This window comes from Ursus americanus, chromosome 35, assembly GCF_024610735.1.
Source record: "Ursus americanus isolate L20-20 chromosome 35, mUrsAme1.1.p, whole genome shotgun sequence".
NCBI classification, from domain to species: domain Eukaryota; kingdom Metazoa; phylum Chordata; class Mammalia; order Carnivora; family Ursidae; genus Ursus; species Ursus americanus.
The window spans coordinates 27,101,635-27,126,926 of record NC_142161.1 but is presented as its reverse complement, the minus strand read 5'-3'; the positions used below and the strand labels follow the sequence as shown (position 1 = coordinate 27,126,926).

The 25,292-nt window shown below is 45.3% G+C and overlaps 1 protein-coding gene and 1 pseudogene across 10 annotated transcripts in view; one reads left to right on the top strand and one right to left on the bottom strand.

The window, feature by feature from the left end:
• Positions 1-1,368: 1,368 nt before the first annotated feature.
• LOC148107145 (small ribosomal subunit protein uS17 pseudogene) lies at positions 1,369-16,110 on the bottom strand (annotated as a pseudogene). The gene is made up of 2 exons (XR_015722980.1): positions 12,174-16,110; positions 1,369-11,684 (listed from the first exon to the last, which is right to left on the bottom strand). The product of XR_015722980.1 is annotated as a small ribosomal subunit protein uS17 pseudogene (transcript).
• Positions 16,111-16,428: 318 nt separating this feature from the next.
• Positions 16,429-25,292, top strand: part of CDKL1 (cyclin dependent kinase like 1) — a 56,947-nt gene continuing 48,083 nt past the window's right edge. For 3 of the 9 annotated variants that reach the window (XM_087858971.1, XM_087858973.1, XM_087858972.1), the window contains exons 1-2: positions 16,434-16,700; positions 17,702-17,987. In XM_087858971.1, the coding sequence (XP_087715097.1) occupies positions 17,820-17,987 (168 nt within the window). In that variant the 5' untranslated portion in view covers positions 16,434-16,700; positions 17,702-17,819. Of the gene's footprint in view, positions 16,805-16,936; positions 17,176-17,314; positions 17,988-25,292 lie in introns of those variants that run through there. The other 6 variants (XM_087858974.1, XM_045798841.2, XM_045798832.2 and 3 more) reach the window with 6 other exon arrangements.

Genomic DNA, 25,292 nt, shown 5'->3' with positions numbered 1-25,292 from the left:
ACTGATAATGCCACCATGCAGATGCACCTGAGAAACGTGTGAGGTCAAAGGAACTAGGCATAAAAGATCATGTATTGTGATGATTATATGAAATGTCCAAAAAGGCAATTCTATGGAGACAGAAGGTAGACTAGGGGCCAGGGTTGAGAAGGGAGAGTGACTGTAAGTGAGCATGAAGTTTCTTTTGTTATGATGGAAATGTTCTAAAATGTGGCTGGGGGGGCCCGTGGGTGGCTCAGTCGGTTGAGTGTCGGACTCTTGGTTTGGGCTCAGGTCCTGATCTCCGGTCACGAGATCAAGCCCCACCTCAAGCTCTGCACTCGGCAGGGAGTCTGCTGGCGCGTCTCTCTCCCTCTCCCTTTGTCCCTCCCCCCCCAATAAGTAAATTTTTAAAAAAACAAAAAAAGGATGGGGCGCCTGGGTGGCTCAGGCGGTTACGTGTCTGCCTTTGGTTCCAGCTCCCTGCTCAGCGGGGACCCTGCTTCTCCCTCTGCCCCTCCCCCTGCTCGTGCGCTCTCTCTCACTATCTCAAATAAATAAAATCTTTTAAAAAATGAGACTGTGATGATAGCTGCACAACTGTAAACTTATTAAAAATCATTTATCTGCACACTTAAAATGACTACATTTTATGGTATTTTAAATATACCTGAATAAAGCTAAACAGAAAAAGAACATCCAGGGGGTCCATAAATATTTATAAAGGTATTCAAATCCATTCATTACCAGAGAAATACAAATTGAAACAATAATTCCGCTACAAAATAAGACCACGGTACAATACCATTACACACCCCACCAGAATGACTAAAATGCAGAGAGAGGACATTACGAAGTGCTGGTGTGGCTGCGGAACAGCGGCACCTCATCTCCTGTTGGGAGGAATGGAAATCGGTACGACCACTTCGAAAAACAAGCCCAACGGACACATCTCAGAACCCAGCATTTCCAATCCTCGGTGTATGCCTCAAAAACACGTTTACCAAAAGACCTACAAGACTGTTCACAGCAGCGTTATTCATAGTTTCCAAAAACTGGAAATAACCCAAATGCCCATTTACAGTTGAAAGGATAAGTTGTGAGACGTGTACAAGTCCAGCACCGCGATGCAAAAAGAATGAACTACCGACAACAACATGCATTTCAACACCTCTCCCCCCAGATAAATACAAGGTTCCAGGTAAGAATCCAGACATTCAAAAACATTAAAAGGATCCTGTATGATTTCACTTAAATGGAGTTCCAAAGCAGGCAAACTGATCTGTAGTGCCAGAAACCACTACAGGAGCCTGCTTACTTTTGAGGAGGGAGGGAATCACGGTTAGATGGGGCAGGAGGGGATGCTTTTGAGGAGCTGGAAGCGTTCCATTTTGCACTTCTCAGCAAGCCTACCTGGATGGTTGATGCATTTTTGTGTTTTTTTTTGCACGTACGTCGATAAACAACAGTAGAGTCTGTGCCAAGACCTGTACTGGGGAGAATGTTCTCTAATTTTCAACCTTAACACACTGATATCAGAAGTGGGCTCCTACTTTGTAAGTGAGAAAACCAGAGAGGTTAGTCATTGTCACAGGCTGTTCCACAGAAGGTGGGGTTACAGCGCAGGAGATTTGCTGGGGACCAGCCAGGTGGAGAAGGAAAGAGCAGGAGTGAGGCGGGAGGCCCCTGCAGATCGGACACCCGTGAAATGAGAAGGGGAGGAGGAAGGGCTTGCCAGAGCCTCAGACGGCATGCAGCTCTGCGTCCCGGCCAGTCAGTGGGGGAGCCCCAGAGCAAAGACCGCCCACGAGAGGATTTTCCTGTGAGAAAAGATGGGCTCAGCTTTCCAAACCAAGGGAACTCAGTCATAGCTGGGGGCAGCCACGCGCAAGCTCGGACACAGCTGAGCTGAGTTCTGAGGGTTAACTACTCTCTTGCAGCAGGCACTCTGTTGAAGGAGATCTGATTGACAACTACCCATAGCTGCCACACTCGCACACGAAGCTAACTGGAAAGTTGGGGTGAATCCCAGCTCCATCTGTCTGAATCAAGACAGTCCCTTTACCACCATATAAATAGAGACCTACCAAGTATAGCTCAAATATCTATGAAAGCCATTAAACTGGTCCGCACCTCTGAAGGAAGTACTGTACTTGGAAATGGAAAGCATCCCAGACGGAGGAAACTGTATCTGAAATAAACGTAATTGATAGTTAAGCTTTTGTATCAGGGTTCTTGGGCTGTTCTTTGTTATGGATTCAAGAAAACGCTGCAGAACTGGGCTCAGAGAGGAGCTAGTTGCAGGAGCCAGGGCATGGCCCCCCTTGGGGCCTCAGGAGGAATCCACTTGTGCCCGTTCACGCAAGATTCGGGTTCTGGGGGAAGAGAATCTGCTCAGCCTCGAGTTGGTCATCCCTCTCCCACGGAGGGGAAGGTGGCTTGAACAGCAGTCACAGCGAGACAGTCACCCAAAGCAGAAAAAGGAAGGAGTGTGGGGCTTTCCACAGAAGGGTAAATGGATGCTGAGCTGGTACAAGCAACAGATGTCCTGGGTAGTTACAAATCGTCACTTGCTGAAGCTTAAAAAAACCAAAACCACTCACCACGTGTGAGTGAAACAGTTGGTTAAATCATTATGATCTCCACCCACAAGCTCTTTCCTCCGCCATTTTGGTTAAGTGTAAGATTTAGCACACGCTAAATATGACATTTAATTTTGGGTCTATGACTTCATCCTGGTCATGTGTGTCAAATCTAAATCTTCCTGGATTTGTTCCTTCGTTAATACTACAGGACACAGAGAATCCAGGGCTCTATGCTAGTCTGTGGGCACCTGCCAGAACGCCCCAGCCCTTCGACAGGTAACTGCTCCATGCAAAGCACTGACTGTACGCAGCTTTCAAGCATATACTTCTGTTCGTGGTTTCTGAAAACCCACAGTGAGTACCAGTGTCCACGGAAATGCCTTAAAGCCCAGGGGCGCCTGGGTGGCTCAGTCGGTTAAGCATCTGATCCCAGGGTCCTGGGATCGAGCCCCACATCAGACTCCCTGCTCCGCGGGGAGCCTGCTTCTCCCTCTGCCTCTGCTGCTCCCCCTGTTTGTGCTCTCTTGCTCTCTCTGTCAAATAAGTTAATAAAATCTTTAAAAAAAAATCCTTAAAGCCCAGTGTACAAAATCGCCTTCTCCAGGGTCCCACAACCGCTTGTGCCTCCTTTATTAAAGCTCCTATTACCATAGACTAGGTAGGAATTCCTTTCTGTCCTAAGGATAAGGAACAAGGACATGTGTATCTGCTTCCCCAGCCCCACACAGTTCCCGACAGGTAGGAGGCAGTTAGTAACATTTGTTGTATTAAAGGACAATAGAACGAACATTGAGTCAGTAATGCAGTAGCTCACTCGTGTGTAACTAGTAACCTTATACTCGTGTATGACCTTGCTCCTATAAAATGCACGTATTGCAAATACCTTCGTTTTCTGAAAATGAGGAAAGTATTGGGGGTAAATCAGTTAAAATTATTGAGTCTAAGAATATCAGTCAGAATCTAGGCAACAAAACAAGAAACCAAGTGGGTATTTTCTAGAGAATTAATACGTGGGCTTGTTGCACAGATGTGAGCAGAAACAGGACCTGGAGAGAACCCAGGGAGAACAGGGACTGCAGGAAGCAACTACCCCCGACAGGATGGGAGATTCCGAGGAGCAAAGCTGGTAAGACGGCGCTCCGACCTCCGACCTCCGTGGAGGGGCTGCTGCCTGGCTGCCCCGAGCTCATCAGGAGCTTGGAGGGAGGGGCCCCTGAAGTTGGGGCTCACACCTTGAGAGGAGAAGCTGCCTGGTGCCTCTGGAGGTGTGTCACAATGCAGCTTCTGGAAGGGTCAAAAGAAGCTGAAGCTAGGGAGAACTCCCACAGGTAAGGAATAGCAAGAAATGCAAAAAAAAATGGTTTTTCTCCTTTTCTACTCTCCATTCTCCTCCTCGTGTCTCCAGTTGGTCCAACCTTACTGGAATGGATTCTGAAAATATCGTTTGCAGAACAGCAGCCGCAGCATAACTGAACAGAATATAGAAGGATTGGTTTGGGGGCACCAGGGTGGCTCAGTGGGTTGGGCGTTGGACTCTCAATTTCGGCTCAGGTCGTGATCTCAGGGTCGTGAGTTGGAGCCCCGTGTTGGGGAGTCTGCTTGTCCCTCTCCCTGCCCCTCTGCCCCTGGCTCACACACTTGCTCACTCTAGCTAAAATAATTAATTAAATCTTTTAAAAAAGGAATAAGAGGAAGGGTTAGTTTGGAACCGAAAGACATTAAATAGGCAAATAATATATCTAGGGCCATTATTTGGCCTAGACTGTTATGGAGGGACCACTTGAGATACAATCTGCGAAAGAGGGACCCACACACTATCCAAAACAACGCAAATCCCAAGAGCGTCACCTAATAAATTATGTTTGTGTCACTTTCCCTTAACTTATTTTCTAGTATCTGTAAAGTTGGAATTTTAAAGGCACCAAAAGGAGGTATAATCACTTTATACCATTTTACCGCGGCCCTTTCTCTAAACAGTGTCTTTAGGAAGACTTAATAAAAAAGACTCATGTAAGAGTTACTGGCAACTCATGTCTAAATGAACTCTCTGCAGATTCCTTTCTCTTTGTATTACCACATAATTCTCTATACTTCTACACCACTAAGTTTTAGCAAGAACAACCTAGAAATTTTCAGTATCTGGTAAAGCAACAATAAATCAATATTCTTGACATATATCTTAAAATTAGTAAAAAATCATCTCATCAATTGTGATTAGCCAAAATATAGTAACTCATTCTGCTTTTTCATTGTGGTTCCATAAATTCAAATGGTGAACTTAAACTCTTCTCAGCCTTTGAAAATGCACATGGATTCCAGTTTCCAGCACATAGCACGCCCTTCGAGAGAGAGAGAGAGAGAGAGAGAGGGAGGGAGGGAGGCTTCCAACATTCAATTTAATTCAGCGTATGCATATCAAACACCTACTGTGTGTGGCAGTGCCCTTGGAGGGAGACAAACAGGAGTAAAACAAAGTCCGAGCTCTCAGTGAGCACACAGTCTAACTTGAAATCGACAAAGGCAAAAGAGCGCTAACCCCAGGCGGACCGGCAGCACGGTGGGGAGAGACGGATTCCAGCGGGAGGGTCTGTTAAGACTTTTTGTATAAGGTGGCTTTTGACCTGTGTCTTAAAGATGGCTCCACTCTTCTTTTTGAGACAAGTTGAAGAAGGCTTCGCCATTGCCATCTGAATAGTCTTAATATTTATCAAGCTTAAAATATTAAAAATTTAAAAATATTAAAATATTAAAAGCTACATCTTGTCTTCCCAACTTAAAACTGTGTCCGTGTGTGTTAGATTTACGCACACACACTCTCCTTTATCAAACTCTCTACTTGATCTTAAGATAGTAAGGGTACAGGGGCGCCTGGGTGGCTCAGTCGGTTGAGCGTCTGCCTTCGGCTCAGGTCATGATCCCAGGGTCCTGAGATCAAGCCCCGCATCAGGCTCCTTGCTCTGCGGGGAGCCTGCTTCTCCCTCTGCCTCTGCCCCTCCCACTCCCCCTGCTTGTGCAAGTGCCCTCTCTCTGACAAATAAATAAATCTTAAAAAGAGGAAAAAAACTTAAAAAAAAAAAGACAGTAATGGTGGGAATCACTAGACTATGGAAAATGAAGTCTTTTTTTTAATTGTTGCCTTTTCCATACTTTTGTATATATCTCTCTCCAAAATGCAAATGATTTAAAATAATATAATACCACGCTTTGTACTTATTTTTACTAAGGCTTACCATACTATATTCTAATTATTTATATTTCTATCTTCCTCTCTGGAATTAATGCCCAAGCACAAGGACTGTACATTTTTTCAATTTTGCATCTACAGTAGCTTACAGGAAATAGTTACTTGATAAATAATAATTAATCTCCATTCCTACCATTCCATCATTATCATTGAGTACAAACAGGGAAAAGAATCTTCTTCTCATCAATTTACACCCAACTTGTGGGATTTTTGTTTGAAAGACCCTGGGTCCCCAGTTAGTATCACATAATGTACCTATTTTTATAATTTCTGAACATTCTTCTTCAGACTAAGGGAAACGAACAGCAGTGAGTGAACAATGCACGAAAGCCCGTTTCTAGTGCCAGAAGGGGCATATTTATTCAATAAATTTTAGTACGGTACCCACTGTGTACCAGAAAGTATATTTTTAGAGACTATTTCTGTCACACTTGGGCACAATGAACCTGGGGCACCCGCGATAGACCAAAGATAAGAGTAACAAAGGAATGGACGATAGAATGGTTCAGTTAGCAGTCTGTGTCCACGTCTATCCCATCCAGGAGGACAGAATTTCTAGATACTTAAGTAATCCACAAAATCTTTTTGACTGGGAAAATTATTTTCTTCAGCGGTGTGCACAGATGTCTAGTCTCAGAACTTCTGGACGTGCTTCTTGGTGCCAGCAGCCTTCGTGACTTTGAGCACGTTGAAGGGCACAGTCTTGCTCAAGGGCTGGCACTCACGCACCGTGACGATGTCACCCATCTGGACATCCCTGAAGCAGGGTGACAGGTGCACAGACATGGTCCTGTGGTTGTACTTTCAGATGTAGTGGAGGACGTCTCAGACGATGACAGTGGTCCTATGCATCTTCCTCTTGGTCACCACGCCAGACAGAATCCGCCCTCGGAGGGAGACATTATAGGGGCATTTCTTGCCAATATAGGTGCTCTCAAGGCCTCCTGGGGCACCATGAAGCCCAGACCGATGTTTCTGTAATATTCCAGGAGCTTCTCCTTGCCAGTTCCTCCAAGCAGGATCCTCTTCTTATTTTGAAAGATGGTGGGCTGCTTTCGATAGGCATGCTTAGTCTGAACGCCTACCATCATCCTGGCCGCCTGAAGAAAGGGTACTCCACAAACTCTTAACTTTTCTGCCGCTTACTGTGCTGTTTCTACTGACAGCACAATTTACTTATACCACCTGAGAGCAGCCACAGTGACACTGGAAAGAACACACACACACCCCCATCATTTTGAGGTCCCCTGGTGTCCTTTCTTCCCGCAGGAGTTCAGGAGTCCTTGAAGGGCCAGGCTTGTCTGCTTTCTCCTTTCTGCTCCACATCAGAAGCTGCCCTCCAGAGTCTGCTCTCACAGCCGTGCGGCACCAGAGAGCTAGACGGTGATTTGGTACCTCAGCCCCCTTCTAGTCGAGGAGAAAGGCTGAGAGCGCAGCCCGTTGCTCAGGATGACACAGTTACTTATAAGGGAATGATGGAGAGCCTTGCGCGTCACATCCCGCCATCGGCGGCAGTGCTGGGGTCCGGCCGAGGCGGTCCTGCACGGCGGGTGTGGTGTTGTTTCCAGCTGTGCAGCTCCAGTCCCGCCCATCTGCCTCTCCTGGAGATTCTACAAACTACTGAATATCCCTTAATAAATCCCCTTCTGCTGAAACTAGCTGAAGTGGCTTCTGTGGTTGGCAACTAGGATCCCAGTCGACAATTCAAAACCACAGTGAGCTACCGCCCCACACCCATTAGGGTGACTATTATCAAGAAAACAAAGAAAAAGAAAGTAACAAGTGTGAGTGAGGATGTGGAGAAATTGGAACCCTTGTGGGCTGTTGGTGAGAATGTGAAACGGTGCAGTTGCTGTGGAAAACAGTACGGTAGTTCCTCACAAAATCAAAAATAGAATTACCCTACGATCCAGCAATCCTACTTCTGGCGTACCCAAGACTGAAGTCAGGGTCTCAAAGAGATATCTGTACACCTATATCCACAGCGACATTATTCGCGATAGCTAAAACATGAAACATGAAGTAGGAAAACAGAACGCCAATTGCCAGAGGCCGGGGCGGGGGGAATGGGAAGTTATTGTACACTGAGTACAGCGTTTCCATTTTACAAGAAGGACAGAGCTCTAAGCTGGTGGAGGCAGCTGCACAACAGCATGAAAGTACTTAATACCACCGAGCGGTCCACTCGAAATGGTGAAGATAGGAAATCGTATGTTACATGCATCTTAACACCATTTAAAAATAAAGGAAAGACAGTACCAAGTGCTTGCAAGGATGCGGAGCACCTGGGACTCTCCTGGTTTGCTGATGAGTGTGCGAATGGTACAGCCATTGTGAAAAACCATATGGTGGTGCCTTGGAAGGTTACACAGACGTTTGCCGTATAATCCCACCATCCCGGCTCTAGGTATTTACCCACCTAGGCCCGCAGAAGAACTTATTGATAAGCACGGCTCGGGGGTGGGGGGAAGGGTGCGTGAGGGGTATCTGTGGTGATAGAGTGGTTCTGTAGGTTGACTTCATAGGTGTGAATATCCAGTTGTGATACTGTACCCTAGTTTGGCAAGACGTTACCAACGGGGGAATCCGGGCAGACAGTTTACAGGATCTTTACAACTGCATGTGAATCTGCAATTACCTCAAAAAAAAAAAAAAGTTAATAAAAAGAGAGAGAAAAGAGAAAAAAATCCCAGACCAGGACAAGAAGTAATTTTCCTGGTTTCACAAAAAAGGGTCGAATCCAGATCAGAACCCAGGTCTGGCTGGCCCTCCATCGTGTGCTGTCCCCTTCCTCCGAGACCGTCCGCTGAGCGGCGGCACACTGTGGTGGAACGAGGGCTGCTCAGAGAGTGGGAAGCACGGCTTCCTGAGAAGGACCCTACGAGCGTTGCTTAGGACTCTGAGTGACTAAAACGATATGCTTTCACTGGTAGGCTTTGAGTGAATCTATAAATTTGCGTGGTTTCAGGAAAGTATAGAAGACATTTTAGTAGGTACATGAAGTTCCCACCTGAACAGAAAGTAGTATGCAGATGATTCCTAGCATGGTGATAGTAGCAATAAAGGCTAACACGGGTACAGCACTCACCCCTCACAGCGCCTTGGAAGGTGGCTCCTATCTATGTTGCAGACGACACAAAGGAAGCAGAAGGAGGTCGAGTCACTGGCCTGAGTCCTCACAGATGGCTCATAGCCGAGCTAGAGATGCCGTCTGGCTCCAGAGTTCATGCTCTTACTAGGAAAATCAGGTCAGATGACACTGAAGAAAAATAAATATGTTGCTGTGTAAGGTGCAGGATTTCTTACCAGTTGGGGGAAATATTGTTTAAATGAGTATTTTTAGAAGGACCCGCACGTGGATTCGTTTTAGGTGCCTCACAAAGCCTCACTGCTGATACTTGATGACCTGTGCAAGCTGCTTACAATAATAGGATTTCCTTCTGCGGTTTTGTAACGATGATCTTCACTCACCCCTCGGCATGTCTGCAGCCTAAAGATGACCTTATGAAACTGTTTACATCTTTTGGGTCAACAGATGCCTCCAGAGTCAATGGTTGACATGGGAGATGTAGCTAGGATCCAGTGGTTTCTGTTTGTACGAAGAGGTATTTAGAAACCAGTGAATAAGCATCACAAAGTTGAGACGACTTAACGTATTAATTCCATTCAAGAAATGAATGCAGTTTTATAACCATCGATATGAAAAGAAATCTTACTTTAAGTAAAGAGTATTTTTAAAATGCAAATAATTCACACTGCCTGTCCTCTCCCCCACCTTGTCACACCCATGGATATTTCTATTTTGATACTGGGTTTTCTTAAGGCAGATTTCTATTTCTTTAGCCCTATAACTAGAGTTCCCTAATTTGAAGCCGCAGTGGGGTATGGCAGGTGGAAAGAATACAAATCAGAATTGAGACCCAGGTTCTCGGCCCGTTTGCTGCCCAGAGCAAATTTGTTTTTTTGACTCTGAATGCCTCATATACATTTTCTGCATCTCTTTCCTCAAATGCCAGGTGAACCTTCTCGTCTTCCCAGACCCTTGGGAAGTATTCTGAAAAGCCCTCCATGTTCTCCTATCTAGTTTCCTTCTTGCTTTAAGTGGGTTTGGAAAGGAAATCATTTCATGGACACACACAGAAAATAGTTAATAACTACCATTTAGGGACACTTACGTTTCAGGCTCAATAACCACATTATCTCTAATCTTTATAACAATCCTATATGGTTGGATATATTAACTGGCTGGAATTATTAAGGTCCCGTTTTACAACAGAAGCAGCTGAGAGTGGAGAGGCGGGAGCAACGGCCATGTACACAGACATGGTGTTTGAGCTCGGGAAAGTCACTTCTTGGTCACCCGAGCCCAGTGTGGTGGCCGCCGCGCGCCAGCTCTCAGGAAAAGCCTGCTTTCCAAACAGCTATTTCCGTGTCACGGCTTTAACCTGGAGTTCAGAAAGTCATTAATGTGTTTTCCTATTTCTTCAGTCTCATAAATTTACCTTTGGAAATTTACCCTTTTTTCTAGCACGTAAGGATTCAAAATCATAAAATATGGAAACATACATACAGCCTTAAGATTTAAGATAAGTATGGTGGGCAATCAGCTGGTCAAGGTGGCAAAGAGATGTCCACTTTGAGGTTTTGAAGCTCATTTTCCTGAAGAAGGACCATCGTACACAGTGACTCATCTACGGGTAGCCCAGGGCCAGCCACGGAACTCTCCCGAGGTTTTAGTGTTACTATTGCTGAGCTCTTAAGGCATTTGGGTTCGAGGGTGAAAGTACATGTGGTTGCTTTAAAATCTGGAGATGCAAAAAAAGGTGCTGATGTTGTTAAAGGAAGATTCAGAAACAAAGAAGGCTTTTTAGAAGAGGAGGTACTTTAAAAGGACGGCTTGCCGTATGTAAGATGCAGTAAGTATTTATTTATTTTAGAGAGAGACCAAGTGCACGTGTGAGTGCAGTGGGGAGCGGCAGAGGGAGGGGGGAGAGAGAATCTCAAGCAGGCTCCAAGCTCAGCGCAAAACCCAGACACAGGGCTCGATCTGAGATCATGACCTGAGCTGAAATCAAGAGTCTGACCCAGTATTTAAAGGGAAAAACACACACAAAATAACTAAGGTTATGTTAATTTGGGCTGAAAATACTTAATTTCACTGTTGGTCAGGCTCACATATAAAGTCAAGGATGATAGGCCCTTATTTAATTTACATTTATTTTCCCTATTTACATTAATTCAGCAGTCTCCATTCAAGGGGAAGTTACTTCCATGCCCGGTTTTGTAATGTTTAGCAGTCATCTGTCGCTTCAGGTTGTTCACAGAGGGTCTTCGTTGCCGCCATGCCTGTAGCACGGGCCTGGCAAATAGACGGGGCTGCGTTTGAGACCTGCCTGTCCAGCCTGGAGAGCTGGGACGCTTGTCTACTTTGACCAACCTCTCCCAGCCTCAGCTTCTTCTTTTATAAAATGGGGCCCTTAAAAATTCCAACCAGTTAATATATCCAACCGTGTGGGATTATTACAAAGATTAGAGATAGTGTGGTTATTGAGCCTGAAAGGTAAGTATCCCTAAATGGTAGTTATTAACTATTTTCTGTGTGTGCCCATGAAATGATTTCCTTTCCAAATCCACTTAAAGCAGGGAAAGTGAATTCAAGTATTTCCTCAAGCAGCTATATAGTGTCATTTTAAGATCATGGTGACTCAACTCCCTTTTCCTTAAGGAAATATAATTGGGAAAAAAAAAAAAAAAGAAAAAGCTTCCAGCACTGCCCTGTGTTCAGCACTCAGAGGAGGTGTCAGTACTCTGCCCAAGCTCGGGGAGGTTGGTTCTCCAGAGTGTCGGGGCTGCACACAGAGGAAGTCGCTGGACTCCTGTGAGAAGGAAGCGTGATGACAAGACTCAGCTTCCCCGCAGCTTTAAAAAAGGAGGGTGCCACATTGTGCACTGTAAGTACTTGGGGTCAACTCCCAATGTCCTATACCTTCATTCAAAAGTCCTGACAACTGGGGCGCTTTGGTGGCCCAGTCAGGTGTCTGCCCTCTGCTCAGGTCATGATCCTGGGGTCCTGGGATCGAACCCCGCGTCAGGGCGTCCTGCTCGGCAGGGAGTCTGCCTCTGCCTCTGCCCCTCCCCTTGCTTGTGTTCTCTTGCTCACTCTCTCTCTCAAATTAAAAAAAACAAAACAAAACACTTTATATATATAAAAAAAATGTCCTGGCAACCACCCCTACAGGCTAGGTAGTTTTCACAAAACAGTCAGGACCAAAGGTTCTGGACTCACTGCCTACATTCCCATCCCCGCTTCGCAACTCACTAGCTTTGTGTCCTTAGACAAAGGACTTAGCCGTTCTAAAACTCACCTTCCTCACATGAAACGTCACGGTAACGTTGATGCCTGTCTCCCGGGCTTGTGAGGCTCACGTATAAAATTTTCTGAGCGTAATGCCTGCCAGGAAGAAAACACTAAACAGTTGTTGTTATCGTTATTTACGCCATAGTAATTATCTTGCAGAGTATCAAACACTAGTAAGAAGGTAGAAATCCTAGTCTTCTGACTCCAAATCCCAGGCTCTTTCTCTTTGACCATGTGTTACCCTACGGAATGTTTACTGCTTCCTTCAATGACTAAAATACCTCAGTACTGTTGGTGTAATCCAGGGACGCTGAAGGGTTCTAATTATGCGGAACTACAAATAAAAGATCACTGCAAGAAGGAACAGATAATGGTGTCTCACTGTTCTTTGCTCTTGCTTGAGAAGAAGAGTCCACATCCAGACCGTGTCTCAGTTCCCAAGAACCCTACTTCCCAGGAATTACAATTCTCTGATATGTAAATGAATTTCAGTCCTGCGATAAAAGCGCTGCCTGTGGTTGAAAGTAGAGAGGCCGCAGTAACCTCTCTGTTTGGTACTACACGGTGACATCAACTGTTGTCTCCCTTTCAAAGTTATCCTCTACTATTTTGCTCCAATTTCCTCCAGACAAAACGACTGGTGCAGCCGCCAGTCACGCTGGTTTTCCGGTTCACTGCCTACGTCGGCGTGAGTAAACGGCGCCCTTGCTCCCTACTTTAACTGCCACTGGACTTGGCACAGTTCCAGGCTCCTTGGGTACTGAACCTTGCAGAGTCCATAAAGTTAATTTTCCAGACTGACTGCAGCCTGGTATGACCTTCAGACGAGGCAACTCTGGAGAAAGTCACACTGGTGTTCCTATATCACTTAAAAATAATTTTTTTTAACTTGTCAAAAAGAAACATTCACCAACATAGGCCATAGGCTGGGCTGTAAAACAAATCTTTATACATTGCAAAGAATTTAAATCATACAAAGAGAGTTATCTGAAAAGAATGGAATTCTGATTCTAGAAATCAGTCATAAAAAGATGTCTAGAAATTCCCCAAGTAGTTGGAAATTAAACAACACACTTCAAAATAACCCATGGGTCAAACAGGAAGTCACAAGATAAATTGGAAAATACTTTGAGCTGAATGAAAATGAAAATACAACATCTTAAGATTTCTGGGATGCATTTAAAGTAGTGCTTAGAGGAAAATGTATGGCATCAAAGGCTTAAATTATAAATAAGAAATACCTAAAATCAATGGTCTAGGTTTCTTTAAAAAACTAGAAAAAGCAGCTAAAAGCAAAGCAAGCAGAACGAAAAAATAATGAAGAGATGAAATCAACAAAATTGAAAATCAGAAAAATCAGAGAAAATCAACTAAATCAAAAGCTGCTTCTTTTAAAAGATCAATAACATTGATAAGACTTAGTCAAACTGATCAAGAAAAAGAAGGGGAAAAAACAAATTACTAATATCAAAAATGACATACAGAACACTATTATATAACCTCTGGATATAAAAATCATTATATATGAGTAACATTAAATGGATGATAGTGTAATATTATTATATATGAACAACTTTATACCCATAAATTCCAATATCTAGACAAAATAGACAAATTTCTTGAAGACACAAGCTACCAAGACTCAAGAAGAAACAGATACCCTAATTGCCCCATATTTTATTAAAGAAATAGAATTTGTAGTTTTAAACATTTTTTTTAAAGATTTTATTTATTTATTCGACAGAGATAGAGACAGCCAGCGAGAGAGGGAACACAAGCAGGGGGAGTGGGAGAGGAAGAAGCAGGCTCATAGCGGAGGAGCCCGATGACGCTGGGATCACGCCCTGAGCCGAAGGCAGACGCTTAACGACTGCGCCACCCAGGTGCCCCTGTAGTTTTAAACATTTCAACAAGGAAAACTCCATACTCAGATGGCTTTATTGGAAAATTCTAACAAACTTTTAAAGAATAAATAATACCAATTTAATGTAAACTTCTCCAGAAAACAGAAGAGAAGGAAACACTCCCCCACTCATTTTATGAGATCAGTATTATCCTGACACCAAAACTAGACAAAGACATTATAAGAAAACTATAGATCAATATCTCTCAGATATATTAATGCAAAAATCCTCAATAAAATGTGACTGACTCCAGCAACATATCAAAATGATAGAACATCCGAACCAAGTTGGGTTTATCCCAGGAATGGAAGTTTTGTTCAACATTTCTATTTTTTAAATTTTTATTTATTTGTGTTCATTTATTTTTAAAGATTTTATTTATTTATTTGACAGAGAGAGAGAGAGCACAAGCAGGTGGAGTGGCAGGCTGAAGGAGAAGCAGGCTCCCTGCTGAGCAGAGAGCCTGACATAGGGCTCCATCCCAGGACCCTGGGATCATGACCTGAGCCAAAGGCAGACACTTAATGAACTGAGCCACCCAGGTGCCCTTCAACATTTTTAAAATCTATGAATGTAATTCACTGCATCAACAGACTAAATAAGAAAAAAACATATGCTCATCTCAATAGATGCCGAAAAGTATTTGGCAAATTCAACATCCATTCACTATTTTTTAAAAAAATTCTCAGCTAATTGGATTATAGAAAACTTTCTCAATCTAATAAAGGGCTTCTGTTTTAGTTATATATTGTGGCAAAACAAGTCCCCAACATATAAATATTAAACACTTATTATCTCACAGTTCCTAGAGATTAGGAATCCAGATATGACTAGCTAAGTGCCTCTGCTCAAGGTCTCTCACAGGACTGAACTTCTGTTGTCAGTTGGGGCTACAGTCTCTTCTGGAAGCTCACTGGAGCAGGAGTGGCAGTGGGGAGAGCCACTTCTAAGCTCATTCACACCGTTGTTGGCAAGATTCAATTCCTCAAGGGATATGGGACTGAGGGCCTAAATTCTTGGCTCTTGGTCTCCTCAGAACCTTGCCATAGGGCAGCTCACAACATGGTACCTGGATTCCCTCCGGGACGTGAGCAAGAGCGTACCCAAGGCAGAAATCTGTCTCATTGTAAGCTAATCTTGGAAGTGATACTCCATTACTTTTGCCATATTTGATTCCTTAGAAGCAAGTTACGAGGTCAAGCGTACGCTGAAGGGAAGGAAAACACACAAGGGCATAAATAACAGGAGGCAGGGCTCATTAAGGGCCATTTTAGAGGCTGCCTACCACAGCATCTACAAAGAAATCTGACATCATACCTAGTGGTACAAGACAATGCTTTCCTCCTAAGATCAGTAATAGAAATGTCTGCTCTCACTGTTCCTGTTTGATGTCACACAGGAGGACCTGTCAAGTGCAGGATGACAAGAAAAAGAAAGAAAAGCTATACCAGTTAGGAAGAACTTAACCTGTCCCTACTTCCTGATGACATGACTGTCTACATAGAAAACCCCAAGGAATTGACAAAAAGCTAGAACTTGTGAGAAAACACCAGAAGGTAAATAAGCATATGAGAAACTGCTCAACATTAGTTATTAGGGAAATGCAAATTAAAACCACAAGAGACAATTACCTACCTATTAGAATGGCTAAAATCGAAAGACCCGAATACCAAGCGCTGTTAAAGATGCAGAGTAATTGGAACTTTGCTGGCAGGAATGTAAAATGGCGCAGTCACTTTGGAAAACATTTTGGCCATTACTTGCAATAACATATACTTATCCTGTGACCCAGCAGTACTCCTCTTAAGTATTATTTTCCCAAGAGAAAGGAAAACATATGTTCACACAAAAGACCATGCATGACTGTTCATAGTGGCTTGATTTATAACCACCCAAACTAGAAACAACTCAAACGTTCTTTAACGGGAAACAGATAAAGTCTGGTTTATCCATACAATGGAATACTACTCAGCAATAAAAAAGAATGAACTACTGAGAAATGCAACTACACGGGCGAATCTCAAACGCATCATGTTAAGTGAAAGACGTGTTGTTAGCCTCAAAAGGTTACATTTATAGCACATCCTGGGAAAGGCAAAACTATAGAGACAGAAAAAACATCAGTGATTATCATTTGCCCACAATTTCTAGGAGGTTCACAGACCACCTGTGGCTCATCCCTGGACCCCTCTATATGCTACTCCGTGGTCAAAACTGCCACCAGTTCCTCTCCTCTCCTCCCGGCTCCAGCTCCGTCCTGAACCCTTTCCAGAGCTACCTTTAAGGGCATGCTGCTTGACCCGTTTCTCTGCTCGGGTATCACTTCCGGGGCAAACACCCTGTCGACGCTGGGCGTACGGAACGGGCTAGATGGTACCGAACCGCGGAGTCAGCCTGGTAGCGAACTACTGCGTGATTTCCGCGGTGCATGGACGTCCCGCCGCTGCGCTCAGACGTGAGCGAGCGGGAGCCGGCTGGGAGCAGGATGGAGTAAGAACCCAAACAGGGGCACCGGACCGGCTCAGCCGGTAGAGCACAGGACTCTTCACCTCGGCGTCCCGAGTTTGAGTCCCACGTTGGGCTTGGAGCGTACTTAAGGAAAAAGACAAAAGCCCTAACCCTAAACCAAGGTGGGCTGTGGAAATCTCTGGCGCCCACCGCGGGAAGCCCAGCTGTCTGGGTCGGTGGCGACGGGCGGCCGCAGGCTAACGGAGGGAAGCGTCGGCTTCCCCAGGTTCAGGCACCCTACCTCCCTCTCCCTCTTCCTCTCTCTCCGCCTTTCATTCGTGCGTCCCTCGCGGCCCGGAGGCGGCGGCGCTCGCGGCGTGCGGGGGAGGGGCAGAGCCCGGAGCGCGCGGGAGCCGCGCGCCGCGAACCTCGGACCGCAGGGGCTGGGAGGGCGCTGCCGGCGCAGGCGTCTTCGCACGGAGCCGCCGGAGCTGCGTCTCTCTCGACCCGCGGGAGCTGCGGTCCTCGTCTCCCGGCGGAGGGCCGCGCACGGCGCCCTTCCCCACAGCCGGGCGGGCGGCCCGCTCCAGCGGCGCAGCGGGGCCGGGCCGGTTCCCAGAGGGACTGCGGCCGGGGCGGCGAGGCGGGAGCAGGGCCGTGAGTGCCGGGCGGGGAGGGCGCGCGGGCCGGGACGGCGGGGGGGCCTGGGCGCCACGTGGCGCCGCTCGAGGCTGCGCGGCGCGGGCCGGGCGCGGGGGGCCGGCGGGACGGCGCGGGGGGGCCTCGCACCCCGTGGAGCCCCGCCCGGGGGTTGCCGGGCTCCCCCAGCTCGGGCCGCAGCCTCGCCGCCGCCCCCGCGGGGCCCCGCCGGTGTCTCCTTGCGCAAGGGAACTGAGACCCGAAGGAGAACCGGGGAAGCCCCGAGCCTTCCGGTCCTGCAGCCGGCTCACGTGTCTCAGATCGGGTGCCCTCTTACCATTAAACGGGAGAGATCATCTTACACCGCGGGTCCTTTTAGGGTGGCGGATTGCGCTCTAACTGGAGGCAGTATACCGGACGCTTAGAATTGGGTTACCGCAGGCAGCGAGCTCTGTCATCCCGGATCTCGTTGCCGTTGCTGAGGGGCGAGGTTTAGGGACCTGGGTCGATTCCTAACTCCTGAACAAGTGCCCTTCTGTTCCAGGTGCTTGACAAAGACCCATCGTTGAGTGGGGGCCTCAGTGCAGTCTGTTCGTGCCCGTATTTTATAAGCGACGTCTTCGAACTATGTGAAGATCCGTTCTAAGATTTATTCCTCTGTGATGGAGAAGTATGAAAAAATTGGGAAAATTGGCGAAGGATCCTATGGAGTTGTTTTCAAATGCAGAAACAGGGACACCGGTCAGATTGTAGCCATCAAGAGATTTCTGGAATCAGAAGATGATCCTGTCATTAAGAAAATCGCCCTTCGAGAAATCCGCATGCTCAAGGTAATGGATTCTTTAAAGTGAATTTTCAGGGACTAAACAATTAAAGCGAGTCGTGCTACGTTTAATAAATGTGTTAAGACATGGTAACATCTCCTTGCTGCATGAACTTTTGTCCTCAGTGACACAAATGGGATGCCTGTGTACAAGTCACCAATTACTGGGGGGGGGGGGAGGGACACCTGTGCAGGGAAAGGGGGATTCACTTTTGGAGATGCTGTGGGGTGTTTCCGTTTTCTTCCCCATAACTTCTCTCCCATGTCAGCTCTAGACCTGGTTCTTGAAGAGCCGTCAACTTTGTACAGGAATTTACCACCACTCCTGCTGGCTCGCATTCATGAGTTTTAAGCTTCCAGGCCATATTCTGTTGACATTCTCAGTCCATTAAGAGAATTAATCATTCACCTGTTTTCCAACTGCTAGGAAGGTCACAGGTTTTCTTTACACCTCACATTTATCTGCTGCTGGACATCATAATGTCCTTTCTCTAGAAAAAGGATTCTTCTTAAGTGAAGTGATCACTTTTAAAATGTTTGTTAACCCCAAGAGACCATGAAATCAGAGCTGTGGAAAAAGTTGTTTATTACAAGCTGAGATTATTTTTTCCTGTAATAGAAAGAGGCTGCTTTTCTGAACTTCTGTGAGGTGAGGATGAAACCCGAATTCCAACATAGAGTGTGACATGAACACAGTGGGGTTAACTTGGTTTCAAACAGTTATGGCCTCTGTGTTTGGACATGTATAACGGACTCTATGACAAGGAAAGAACAACCTGGTGGGAAGTGAGAGGAACACCCAGGGGATTTTTTCTTATCCCAGCCTCTCTATTTTCTCCAGGCCTCTCTAAACATCTCTCTTCCCCGTGGCTTGAGTGTGTGGGGTTATCTCTGGATAAGGGCCCTGAATGTGAATTAGCAGGCTTTGGATAAATTTAAATGGGTGGATAATAGGACATCTCTCTCTCAGTTTGGGATGTTCTTTACCAGCAGGATCTTATCTACTCTGAGAAGACATTTCCAAGGTTCCCCCACCTGCACCCCGAGAGGGCCTCCCCTAGGAAGGGGTGAGACCAGCAGTGTTTGCCCATCCCATGGCCTGGGGACCGCCTGTCTATGGGCAGAGGTTCTCACCCTTTCTTTTGGACTGATGGTGTTTTTCACTTTCTCAGGCTCTCCCTAGAGGAGAAGGTGATAATTGAATTTCAAAGGATTCTTTTACTCAAAAAAAAAAAAAAAAAAAAAAGACCATCTGTTTCTAGTGGAGAGATACTCTTTCTGATTCCGAAGATCACCTGTGACTGTCTCCGAACCCTTTCAGTGCTCCTTAGGAATACTGGGTTTACAAGTGTAGCTCCCTGAATTAATTGAGTTCCTCCAGGGTGGGGACCTCTGTGTCTCTGTATGGATTACTAAGCACTTAGTAGGCCTCCAATATACGTTACTGTAGATTGAAAAAACTGTGTAAACAAAATAAGCTCTTAGGAGAGTGGTTGTTGCCAATAAGTGAGGAAGCCAGCTGTATTCTTAAATAACTGAATAATGATGCTACCTAAGGAAAGAGTTGTGGGCACAGGAGCCTGATTTTGAAGCGCAGAGCACCCCGTTCTTCAAAATCAAGTGCACAGATGTAGACTCCCCCAATCTGTATGAGGTGATGGGACTAGATTACTGAGAAAGTCTGTCCTTCAAAGCCCTTTTCAGTGTTCTGTAATACCCCCAGCACGTAACGGGTACTTAAATATTTGCTGAAACGGTGCATTGAAAGTTTCTTGAATGAAGCCACATTTTCTTCGTTTAATTATTCAGTAAATATGTATAGAGCCTCATTGTGCCTAAAACAATGTTTTATTTTTTTTTAATTATTTATTTGAGAGAGAGAGAGAGTGCACTCGAGTGGCGGGAGGGACAGAGGGAGAGGGAATCTCAAGTAGACTCCCCTGCTGTGTGCAGAGCCTGACACCGGACTCGATCTCACGATGCTGAGATTATGACCTGAGTCGAAACCAAGAGTCCAACACTCAACCAACTGAGGGACCCAGGTGTCCCTAAAACAATGTTTATATGAGGTTGAACACTCTGTGTTTCAGATGCTTAACCCATGGAAGGGAAGTAATAAATTTCCCCTTGGCTCTCGCTCCTGATAAACTGGGTTCCTGATGAACAGGGTCTGTGTCATTCACCTTGTGTCCCCATGCCGGACAAGAACCCTTTAAATAAAGTGTTTCGAGGCATGTTTGAACTAGACTTTGAAGGGTTTAGGGATGCATGGAATGAGAAATAAGGCATTCAGGGCAGAGAGTCTCTCCTAGGAAAAGGTGCACATGTGGAAAGCAGTATATTGAGGGAACATGGGTTATAACCCTAAAGTCTTAGCCAAGATTGCCTGCTGGGTGCTACCAGGCCAAGGAGAGAAGGAAAGAAAGGAAGCCAGGGTTCAGTAGAAGGCAGTGACAGGAATTTCCTGGAATGGAGGTCTGGCCTGGGATAAGTGGTGCTTTGCACAAAGCTTTGCACAAGTGGCCTTTGGGATTTGGAGCTTGACTCCGGGGGCATATTGTAGTCTCCAAGAACAGGAAACTGGTGACATCTAGGCAAATGTTTTAGGGCCCCCATCTGAGCTGAAATTCAAGGGGGAGCTCCAGTGGCCGTGGGAAGAAGAATATTACACTGTGAGCCAACCACAGCTCTGTGGGCCCAAGGGAAGGTTGCAGCTCAGTGAGTTCCTGGTACTCTCCTTGCACACCTCTTGCAGAGCTGTGCTTTTAATGACCCCTGCTAAGGTCAGGAATCAGGACCTAGGAAGATTGAGGCTGAAGGTTACCTCAGCAACCTTAGCCAGAGCGGGTGAGGACTGGCAAGGGCTGACCCCCTGGCTGCTCCTATTACAAGAAAGAAAGCAAGACAAGTAGATTAAGACCAGGTGTAGAAGGTTTTGAATGCCAGGCCAAGGAGTTTGGCTTTCTCTCGAAAAGGAAGAAGCAAGCCAAGATATTTTAAATTAGAAAGTTGTCATTTGTAGACTTTGGATTTTTTTCTTTTCCCCCCAGATTTATTAAGATGTAATTGACGTGTAACACCGTGTAAATGTAAGGCATGCAATATGCTATTTGTTACATACATGTATTATGCAGTGATTACCACAATAAGGTAATTAACACCTGCATCACCTCACATAATTGCCATTTCTTTGGTAGTTGGAACATTTAAGATTGACTCTCTTAGCAACTTTCAGGTATATAATAGGTATTGTTAACTCTAGTCCCCACATGTCCATTAGATCACTTGGAACTTATTCTTCTTGTAACTGGAAGTTCGTACTCATTTCCCCCGCCCTTAGTCCCTGCCAACCACCATTCTACCCTCTATTCTTATGAGTTCAGCTTTTTTAGATTCCATGCATTAAGTGAAACATCCAGTATGTCTTTCTCTGTCTGACTTCTTCCATTTAGCGTAGTGCCCTTGAAGTCTATCCACATCCTTGCAAATGGCAGGATTTTCTTCTTTTTATGGCTAAATAATATTCCATTATGCACACACACACACGCACGCAGGCACACGCATGTGTGCACACACACATATATATATTCCCCCTGTAGACTTTTGGATTTCATGAACCTATAAAATTAAAGCAAATTTTTTTTTTTACAGATTGGGATAGTATTGTCAGCATTTTTAAAAACCAACTCCCAATTACTGTCACCATTATTTCATAAAAGAAAGGACATTTTAATATTAAAAAAAAATTTTTTTAGGAAAGACAATTTTAGACCAAAAGCACAGTGTTCCCAAGAGAGTGGTTGACAACTGTAGGTAACATCTACGTAGCTACCTTTCTGTGGTGTGTGGGCAGTGTGTGTGATTGTGTGTGGGGGGGTCTGTGTGCCATGGCCCCTACTGTTCTCATCTCACTGTCCGCGGGTGAAGACGGCGACATCACTTATTTTGTGCAGCCTGACCGTCATGCACGTTAGCACTGCGTCTGGGAACGAAGAGGTCCCCAGATCAGCTGCTGTCCTGCGGCAGGGTCTGTAGCTGAGACGACGGAACACTTGTACCACAGAACTGGATGGGCCTCGGATTGTAGAATAGAATTTGGCCTCTATCCATCCTCAGAGAATTCCTTGTGTGTTTTCAAAACTCTTTATTTTACCATTTACAGCAACTCCCAGTAGCTGCTGTCGGACTCTTAACAATTATGGCCATTTCCTCGGGAGCAGATAAGACCGTGGGAGTGAATTGTCTAGCAGTCAGTTGCGTAATTTTCAAGGCAGCATCCCTCCGGCGCTTCCCCTTCTTGCTGTGGAAGCGTACACGAGGATGTAACTGTCCACTGGTAAACGCTTTTGAGGATGATAATTATTATCAAAAAATCGATTTTGCTAATAGCTTTAGAAAACATTTTTTTCTGAAAATTTGAAACCTTTCAAATAACATTATTTTGTGCCATTTGGGGAAAAAAAGTGACATTTTTATGAGACAGGCTTAGTGTTTGTCCTAAAAAACTGCTTTTTTTTTTTTTTTTTTTTTAAAGATTGACTTATTTATTTTTAGAGAGAGTGAGGAGGGGACAGAGGAAGAGGGAGAGAATCTCAAGCAGACTCCACACTAAGCACGGAGCCCGGCACTGGGCTCGATCCCACGACCCCAAGATCACCACCCGAGCCCAAACCAGGAGTCAGACGCTCAACTGACCGCACCACCCAAGCACCCCCTAATAAACTGCTTTTTTTTTAAGCTTTAATTTTTTATTAGAGAGAGACAGAGAAGGAACACAAGCAGGAGGAGTGGAAGAGGGAGAAGCAGGCTTCCCGCTGAGCAGGGAGCCCGACATGGTGCTCGATGCCAGGACCCTGGGATCATGACCTGAGCTGAAGGCAGACGCTTAACGACTGAGCCAACGGAGCACCGCTAAGCTGCCTTTTTCTTTTTTTTAAGATTTTGTTTATTTATTTGACAGAGAGAGACAGCCAGAGAGAGAGAGGGAACACAAGCAGGGGGAGTGGGAGAGGAAGAAGCAGACTCCCAGCGGAGGAGCCTGATGTGGGGCTCGATCCCAGGACTCTGGGACCACGCCCTGAGCCAAAGGCAAACGCTTAATGACTGAGCCACCCAGGCGCCCCCCTAAACTGCTTTTTAAACTAAGTATAATTCACTGTTCACCAAAAGGTCCTATTGCAATTACCTCTTTAATGTTTAATTCTGAATCTTATTTTTTCCCAGTTACACAGTTAGGCTTTTAAAAATACAAGCAATTCCAACAGTTACCATCAGTCAGTTCATACTTTAATGACATTATCTAAATTAAGTACCATTTCGTGACACTAATAAAATTATACTGCAATACTGAGCTCAAAGCAGCTATCCTACCCGTTCTCAAACTCACCTTCCAATGTGGAAAAAAAAAGGAATTCAGTATTTTTAGTCATTGTTTTTGATGAGACACCTGTGCATAAGGGAGTTGGGATGTGTTTGAGAACTTTTTACAGAACTCCTGTATGTAGCCGGCACTGTTCTGGGCCCCTGCCCTCCATGTAAGGAGAGACTGACAGTCGACAAATAATTATATGTCAAGTGGTGAAATATAAAGCAGGATAAAGGAGTAAAGGGTGATGAAGGGGCTTGCTTTTTTTTATAGAGCCGGGTTAGGAAAAGCCTTTTTGATGAATGACATTTGAAGAGATACCAGAAGGAAATGGGAAGAGATGAGTGATGCAGGCATTGCAGGCAGAGGGAATAATGAGTAAAAAGGCCACAGGCAGAACTGAGTGATGTTATTAGGCATGTTCTGGTGGGTTCTAGGAGAAGCAAAGAGATCAGTGCGTCTACAGCACAGTAAGCAAGGGCGAGGGTCATGGGAGATGAAGTTAGAGGGGTGAGGGGTCTGACACCAGGGCCTTGTGCGCCTTGGCAGGAACCATGGATTTGACTCTGAATGAAGTGGGAGCCATCAGAGGATTTGGAGCAGAGGGGTGCCTTGGCATGACATACATTCTAGAAGGATTCCTCCAGCTGCTTGTTGCTCTAGCTCCGTGAGCAAGAAGATCAGTTAGAAGACTATTGGAGCAATCCAGGGATGAGGTGGTGGGGTTTGGGTCAGAGTGGTACTGGTCGAGGTGGTCAGATATAAGATTTATTCTGAGAGAAAAGTACAAAGGAATCCGATGGTTGGATGAGGAATCAAGAATGACTCCAGAGTTCCGGACTTGAGTAACTACAAGAACAAAGAGATCAGATAACTCATTGTGCTAGGGAGACCTAGGTACACATCTGGGGGCAAGGAAATCAAGAATTCTGTTTTGAATATGTCAAGTTTGAGATGCAAATCTAAGGAGACAGTTATGTAGGCTTTTAAGTACACAAATCTGGCATTTGGGAGGAAGTCCAGGTTGGAGAAATAAAATTGGGAGACATCAGCATAACAATGACATTTAAGGCCCTGAGACTGGGGTGCCCTGGGGAATGGAGAAACAAATACCAAAGACTGAATGCCCTCCGGCATTTGGAGGTCAGGAAGATGAGGAGGAAGCAGCCAAGGAGAAGAAAAAGGGGGTGATCATTGAGGTAGGAAAATCCCAGGAGCAATGTTCTTAAAAGCTTAGTGAAGAAAATGTCTCAAGGACGAGGGAATGGTCAGAATGAAATCTTGCCATTTGCAACAACGTGGATGGAGCTAGAGAATGTAATGTTAAGCAAAATAAGTCAGAGGAAGACAAATACCATATGATTTCACTCATACGTGGAATTTAAGAAACAAAACAAAAGATCATGGGGGAGAAAGAGAGGCAAACCAAGAAATAGACTTTTAACTCTAGAGAACAAACTGACAGTTACCAGAGGGGAGATGGCTGGGGGAGATGGGTGAAATAGGTGATGGGGATTAAGGGGTGCACTTGTCATGATGAGCACTGGGTGTTGTATGGAGGGGCTGAATCACTAAATTATTTCACCTGAGACCAATATTACACCGTATGTTACCTGGAATTCAAATAAAAACTTAAAAAAAAAAAAAACACACGAGGGGATGGTCAGCGGTGTCAAAGGTCATGATTAGTACAGACTTAGAACTAGCCATTGGCTTTGAAGATGTGAGGGTTATTTGAGATCTTGACAGGAGCCGTTAGGTGGAGTGCTAGCAATGAAAGCTTCATCAGAGAGGATTCGAGAGAGGATGAGAAGAGCAAAGAGGAGATGGTGATGCAGGCAACTCTTGAGGAATTCGATTATGAAAGGAAACAAATGGAAGAATGTGGGCTCAAGAGAGAGTTTTTTAGTTGTTTTTAATATGGGAGAATAAGTATATTTGTATGCT